General features: G+C 35.1%; 1 protein-coding gene across 1 annotated transcript; it reads right to left on the reverse strand.

The window, feature by feature from the left end:
• Positions 1–1,017: 1,017 nt before the first annotated feature.
• On the reverse strand, positions 1,018–7,073 carry LOC115987477 (EEF1A lysine methyltransferase 4). The gene is made up of 8 exons (XM_031111035.1): positions 6,679–7,073; positions 4,001–4,114; positions 3,825–3,893; positions 3,678–3,697; positions 3,537–3,589; positions 3,426–3,456; positions 3,233–3,314; positions 1,018–1,614 (listed from the first exon to the last, which is right to left on the reverse strand). Exons 1-8 carry the CDS (start codon positions 6,860–6,862, stop codon positions 1,430–1,432), a joined length of 738 nt encoding a protein of 245 aa, XP_030966895.1. The 5' UTR covers positions 6,863–7,073; the 3' UTR covers positions 1,018–1,429.
• Positions 7,074–7,579: the final 506 nt, after the last annotated feature.

Below are 7,579 nucleotides of genomic sequence, written 5' to 3' on the forward strand. Positions count from 1 at the left end.
AACAAAGATCTAAAGCTTATGCCAAGAACGACTTTACCAACACTAGTAGTCCTAATCATACATGTTGAAAGTCGAGGAAAATGACTATTTAGTCTTATCCAAAAACAAGGAAAACACTCACCTATTAACATTAACGACAACAATCTTCAAACAAGAACAATATATGTGTGGTTTATAGTTTTATACTGTTGAGACAAACGACAATAACTTGGTGCACTTTTGGCAGACAAGAACAACACGTGTGTTATTTTTATGCACTTTTGGTTGTGGACATGGAAATCTACTGTGGTGGTAACGGACAAGAACAAGTCAAAGCGACAATAATAGATGAACCTTTTGGGTTAACAACAACAATATATGGCACCGCATTTGGCTTATGTGATTTTGGCCAACAAAATCAAACACAAGACAAAACCAACAAACAGAGAAAGAGAATGTTACAATTCCCTTTGTCAACAAGGGCGATGCTGATGAATCTCTGATCATGTCAATTTAGCTAAACTCTCACCAGCCCCACCAGCCTAGTTTGTGGTATCTCAAACTTTTAAGGTGGTATTTTATGTAACAGTGGCATGCAACATATTCAAACTCAAGACCAACATGTAGATCCCATGAGCCGTGGAACTGGAACCCATATGTTGTGAGAGAAACGATGCATATATCTAATGCATTAGATAATTATTGCAAGCCTAGAGCTACTATTTAGCTTTATTTTCAATGGATAATGGACAAGAAGTGCCCGAATTTCTTTATTACTCTTCCTTTTTTATTTATTTAACTCGATCAGGTTGAAGCCTGAGTATTTACACTTACACTCTTGAGTTTTGTAGATTTTACCACACTGCATAGCCTTGTAACAACCCCAAAAGGCCAAAGAGCCATTTCTTGCGGCCATGACCAGTTTTATGGATGGAGTCAACCCAAAAAATATGTAATTCTATAGATTTACCACAGTATTTCACCTCTTCGTAAAAACTAGAAAAAGAATCAGAGAAAGTATAATACACTCCACCAACATACCCAACCATAACAGTCACCATAACTAGTAAATTGAAGCTAGAATGTTACACTACAACCAATGCTACAATACACTTGCAGTCAGAATTAATTCAGATAAGTGCTTCAAAAATAGAAAACAAAATTCTGGTCTAGTGGTACAGTAGCATGAAATAAAACTGATGCTTAGCTCACCATTTGTCCGATGGGTTTCATTTCCTTTTTATTCTTCATGTCTAAACTAGCCTATGATGTCAAGTCAAAAAAATAGGATTTTGTATCTTTTACAAACAACTCCAACTATGCTAATGACTAGTCCAGGTTGTAAATTTCACAACAATAATCATATAAGTGACTATGATGCATGTTGGAGCTTGTAAACAGCGCACAAATTTCCTTACCAGCACTAGGCATTCCTATAGAATGTCAGTTTTCAATGGGTAGGTGTGAAGATTAGCTCTGTTTCATCCGTCTTTCTACACACATATATAAAGTGAGAATCTGGATCTTCCAAAACAAAACTTGGTGGAAGTAAGCCGTTCTCAGTGGTAGGAACAGGTTCCAAGTATGACTTTTTTGCCGAACTACAACCTTCATCCTTCTCAAATCCCGGTCTGGCTGTGAAAGGATGGAGAAAAAGACAACAAAACAAGTATTGAGGGTCCTTTCTTTAGTAATGAATATTTGTAATTGCAACTATTAATAAAATACCACAAAGACCAAGACGGGTATAGCATAATCCAAGATTAAAAGAATTCAATTAATACAGACACACACAGAGAGTGGGCAAAAACTGCACTAGCTACATACCTATTGTACAAAAGTATAATGCTGGGACAACATCAGGATGCATTACCTAAATGATAACAAAATAAAGATGCTGAGATACCCTATACATAAGTTGTTATAAATGATTGATGACTTAGAAATAGACAATCAATTTCCAGAAGGAGACTTCACCAATGAGCTCTAGCTCAAATGAAACTTCCTCCTTCCATAAGTTCAAGACCCACTAAGTGCATGTCTAACTTACCAATCAATTAAAAAATTCCAAATAGACTTCATAGGAAAAGAACAAAAGCCACTTCCTCTCATTTTGGAAGATTTATAACATTATATTTGAAATAAGGTATCAATTGATTCTGTGAACACTGATAATATGCAACCTATCCTATTTCCAAAAGGTGCCTTACAAATTACTAAAACTTTTTTATGTCACCCCAACAACATTTTCCTCAGTCCTCCCAGAATGGATCAAAAAGAGTTGTAATATATATAAGCTACAAAAGAGAGGACAAGATACATATAAATAGCCACCAATAATTGGGTCACAATATCACTGTAGTCAATTGGCCATAAAGAGAATAATCGTTTTAACAGACATGCAAAAAATAGGAATGTACAGCTATTTAGATGTAGGAGATATGAAATCATGGGTGTATAACTGCATGGACCACAAACGGCCAGGTGCGTGCAGCCCACATGTGTGCTCACTCCAAGGCCTGATGTCCTAAAGCCTTAAACAAGTTATGGATACCAACAAGCTATGTCTCAAATTGTACCTAGAGAGCTTCTCTAATCCCTACTTTCCTCTCATATAAAGGTTGGAAGTTCAAAACAGTGAACATAGTGTAGGATTTCCACGTGTTCCCCAATCTAACTTACCCTGCAAAATTGGGTAATATCCCACTCACACATGCACGAACCCACAAAAAACACATCAAAATAAATTGTACAATGCACTCAAACTGAATACTAACCCTTAGTCATAGTAAACAAGAGTGAAACAAAGAGAACTACAAAAATAACAATTTGGACCCTTAAGTTAGTGTATATTAATCCAAAAAACAGGGCCATTGGCTTATTATTATGATATAATTATGAATATTTGAGAAAACAAAGGTTTCATAAGTAAACAAACCACAATTGTAAGCCAATGAGCCCTAGCTCAACTAGCACCTCCTCCCGCTTATAAGACCCATTGGGTGCACATGTGAGACTAACTATTCAAAAAGAAGACCACAAGTGTAAACAGCTAAAAGCCACTTAACTCCATGCAACATCCACCATCCAAGCAAAACAATATATATACATTTGGAACCAGAAAGAAACAAGGAATATAATGCAACCTAGATTCACTACATTTGTTCAAAGAGGAAAAGAAAATGAAACAACAATCCGGAAGCTTGAGCCTTGACTGACTTCTAGAAAACTAAAGGAACAAAGAGAAACTTACGTATAATGTACAACAGAGTTTTCCAATTGTACACTGGTCGGATCAAATGAGGCATCCTTACTGAAGGATCGCCATAGGTTATCTGTAAATGACAAATTAAGAATGGGTCATGCAATCTGAACAGAAAAAACAAAACAGCAATAACAAAAAAAAAAAAAAAAAATTACAGCCTCGTCTATGGGTATATGTTTACCAACATATAGATCCCTCCAGGTTTAAGCAGCCTGCAAGAAAAAAGAAGCATGCCTAGTGAGGAGATTTACAAATAAATAAATAAAAACAAGTCGTAGATATATTCTACAACCTACTCACTTCCCCTAGCATTTGAGTTGCACTAATTGGAGCATCAGTGCCACACTGGAAATCACAACCACAAATGAATGGATTAGAGTATGCCAAACTATGAACTTCAGGAATAATGAGAACATTTCAATACCCATCATACCATCAAAGAATCAAGAGTTCCTGGTTCAAGGATCAGCAAAGTGCAAATGCCATGGCAATGACAAAATATCATCAACAAACAAAAACAAATTTAGTTTAATAGATCTCAAATATTGATAAAGCATGTAATGAAAGGACAGATCCCTACCTTTATCAATGATACTGTCAAATGATTCATCAGGGAAGAAGCTCATATCCCTAACATCCATTTGCATATCTATCGAGATTCATTAAGGAAATTTTCCCACAAAATTTGGGGCTTACTTCAGAAAAGGTAATCTAAGATTTTACAGAGGAATTAATGTAGTTCTTTTAAGAGGATACATTTCAGCTGAGGGATGTATTCATATTTTCTTCTCATCATCTCAATGGCCACTGATGAAATGTCAATGTTCATTATGTCCTCATATCCATCCTTGACCATGTCCTCTGACATAACTACAAGTAAAGAAAAATGAATACTTCTATAAAAAATTTAGTCAAAACAAATGAAGCAAATGCAAAACTTTGAAGCTTCTTATCAAAAAAGCTGCAAATCTTAGAGCTTCTATGTCTATGATTAGAATGTGTGTCAGTTTCACACCAACCATTTGTTATTTTACAATGGCAAGGGCAACACAAATTGGGGAAATTAAAAAGTTCCCTAATCATTGTTTCAGGTCACAATGCTATTTGCAGCAACAACTGCCATTCAATGGACCCTATAAACATGCTATCATTTCCATAAACAATAAATATTACCATATCAACTGTAAAGTTTAAGATAAGCCATATCTGTAATAGTTTATCATATTGAAAAAAACACATTAAAGGCAAGGGGATGTTTATCACAACAAAACCATAATAAAAAGCATCAAGACAACATTTTTCTCAAAGACCCTATATATATATATATATATATTCCCCAAAATCATTTAGTAATCCGGGCTTGGATCTCTCTCTCTCACATTGTTAAAGGGGTTGTTTAGCTATCCATTTTCTCTTCTTATCCAGTTATAACAGAATAAACAGAAACATTAGGTTCGTCAACAGTTTTCTTGTGATTGTTATAGGAGCAATCCCTCCTGGCCCATTCTTCTTTTTAAAAATAATAAGAGCGCTTAGTCTATTTTCTTTTCTTTTTTTCAAAAACTCTACCCAAAAGCCAAAATAATAATAATAATAATGTCACTTTGGTGTCTCAAGAAAAAATGGTTGCTTTGGTATCTTGCAGAGAGAGGCATTTGCAACAATTCAACAAAGGTCATCACCAAGTTGTAGGATTGGTCTCTCTCTCTCTCTTTAAATATTGAAGCTATGTATAAAAAAATTGCAAATATTAGAAGCCTGTAGGATAAGAATAAGTATCAGTGTCACATCAACCATCTGTTATTTTATGATGGCGAGGGCAACAGAGTTGGGGGACAGTACAAAGTACATTAAATCCTTAATCATTATTGCAGCTCACAACATTATTTACATCAACAACTGACCATTCAAAGGACCCTCTAGACATGACATCATGTCCAAAAAATAACAAATAATACCATTCCAACTTTTCAGTTTAAGAAAAACCCATATTAAAATACGTGAAAAGGCAATGGGATGTATATCATAACAAAGCCATACCAATAGTTACGGTAGTACACCAAAATTACCATGCTCCCTAAGACTCACCTAACACTACTCTGACCCCACAATACCAAAGTGCTTGGAGCTTCAGACCAAAGTATCCAACTAACTGTAACAATTACCAATTTGATTTATTAATCAATATATACTTTTTATACCCACTGCCCAATATTATCAACAGAGGCCCACACCCTCATCATTCCGAAGAAAGAAATGTTTCAACATCATGTTGAGATGAATTCCCAAATCTAACAACTTACACCTCAACCAAGCCGTATGGTTGAATCATGCCAAATTCTAAAATAATTTCTCAAGTCCCATTTACTGAATAATCAACAATTTTGCCAAAATCCATTTGCTTTACCATCCTGAACTTCTACGCCAACCAAAAAGGAGGGGGGAGAGAGAGAGAGGTTCTCAAATTTGAACAATAAGCCCAAAAGGGGCAGGGGATCTGGCCAAATTTGTGTAAAATTCCAAAATTGTTGACTCAAATAGTGAACAACCTTAAATCCAAAATACTCAATTATATCTTTTTCAATTCTAACAGTTAACTATCAATCAAATAGTGAAAAAAGAGCAGAGTAATATATATTCTTTTTTATTATTATTATAAGTAAAATTGTATATTCTAACAGTTAACTATCGACCAATATTTCTTATTTTCCCACAAGTTCCAAGAAATCAAACAGGGGAAAAAAAAAAGAGTAGAAATAATTTATAATTGATACAAATTGAGGAAACCCAAAAACCCAATTCTTTCTCTTTTCTGTTTCCCACAATTTCAATGTAACAGAGAAAAAAGGAGCTGACCAATACATAATTATTTACATCGAGGAAACCCAACAACCCAATTTTATTTCTTTTTCTTTTCCCACAAATTCCCAGCAACCAAACAGAGAACAAAAGAGGAGAGCAATACATAATTATCTATACAGAGGAAACCCAAAAACCCAAATTGATTTCTTTTTCTGTTCCAACAATTACCCAGCAACCAAACAGAGGAAAAAAAAAAAAAAAAGCAGAGCAATATACAACAATCAAAATTAAGGAAACCCAAAATCCCAATTTAATTTCTTCTTCTTCTCCCACAATTTCCCAGCTACAAACCAGAGGAAAATAACAACAGAGCAATATACAATAAACTAAATAGAGAAAACCCAAAATCCCAATTCAACTTCTTTATCTTTTCCCACAATTTTCCAGCTACCAGACAGAGGAAAAAAGAGCAGAACAACATACACCAACCAAAATCTAGAAAACCCAAAACCCAATTTCATATCTTTTTCTTTTCCCATAACTTTCCCAGCTACCAAACAGAGGAAAACAATACAAAGCAGACAAAACTGTTACCTAACAAAACAGAAACAAAGAAAAGGAGATGAAATTACCGGCATTGCCACAGCCAACCATGAGCACACGAGAGGAGGGACGAACATACTTGCGAACGAAAGGGCGGAGAGCAGAGTAACGCTGGTACCAATCAAAGGAACCACCTTCTTGGATGTAGCGAGCATCCCAGTACAGAGCATCGCCATAGTTGTAGGTGTTGCAACTCGACGTGTCTCTGTACATGCTTTTGCTTTTGCTATCTTGGTTTTGGTTTTGGTTTTGGCGATAACACTGTTGGTGGTGGTGGTGGTGGGGGGGAAGAGAAAAAAGAGAGAGAGAGAGAGAGAGAGAGGGTGGGTGGGTGTGTTTGTGGGGTTTGGACTGGTTGGGACAACTTGGGAGGTGATGTAGTGTAGCGGTACCAAGTTGAGTTTGTGGGGTTTGGTTGTTTTAATTTTTTTTGGAAGGTTCTAGTTTTAATTGGTGAGTTTGGTTTACTCTTGCCTTTTGGTACTGAATCGGTTTGAAAAAAAAAAATCACTGTTGAAAAAGCTGACATGAGAAATTGATGTGTTTGAAAGCAAAAAGCTTGAGTGCGTGTTTGATTTTTATTTTTTTGTTTAATTTCAATACATGTTTATTGACTTTATTCTTTAATTTTTTGCTTCATAATTTAAAATAACCTTTATTCAAATGTTTCATTGTGATTTTTACACTATGTTTGGTTTGGGGGAGAAGGAGGGAAAGGAAGAGAAATTAAGGTCAGCTTGGATTCGCATCCACATTTACGTCTGGAGCTTTTTTTTTTTTTTTTTAAAAAAAAAAAATCGACGTGTTATGCGCTGTTTATTGACCATAAACAATGAATTTAGGCTAATAAACAGTAATAAACAGTAAAAAAAAATTATTTTTTTATTATTTTTAATTTTCAATTTTCAGTAAAATAAGCTGTATCCAAAC

Source organism: Quercus lobata, chromosome 4, assembly GCF_001633185.2.
Source record: "Quercus lobata isolate SW786 chromosome 4, ValleyOak3.0 Primary Assembly, whole genome shotgun sequence".
NCBI lineage: Eukaryota > Viridiplantae > Streptophyta > Magnoliopsida > Fagales > Fagaceae > Quercus > Quercus lobata.

What these genes read in the sequence shown, in the direction of transcription:
- LOC115987477 (XM_031111035.1), bottom strand. Translation starts at nt 6,862, where the DNA reads ATGTACAGAGACACGTCGAGTTGCAACACCTACAACTATGGCGATGCT. An exon ending in ATACATCCCTCAGCTGAAAT is followed by an intron (nt 3,894 to 4,000) that starts GTATCCTCTTAA and finishes GAATCTCGATAG; the next exon opens with ATATGCAAATGGATGTTAGG. An exon ending in CTGGAGGGATCTATATGTTG is followed by an intron (nt 3,315 to 3,425) that starts GTAAACATATAC and finishes TGTCATTTACAG; the next exon opens with ATAACCTATGGCGATCCTTC.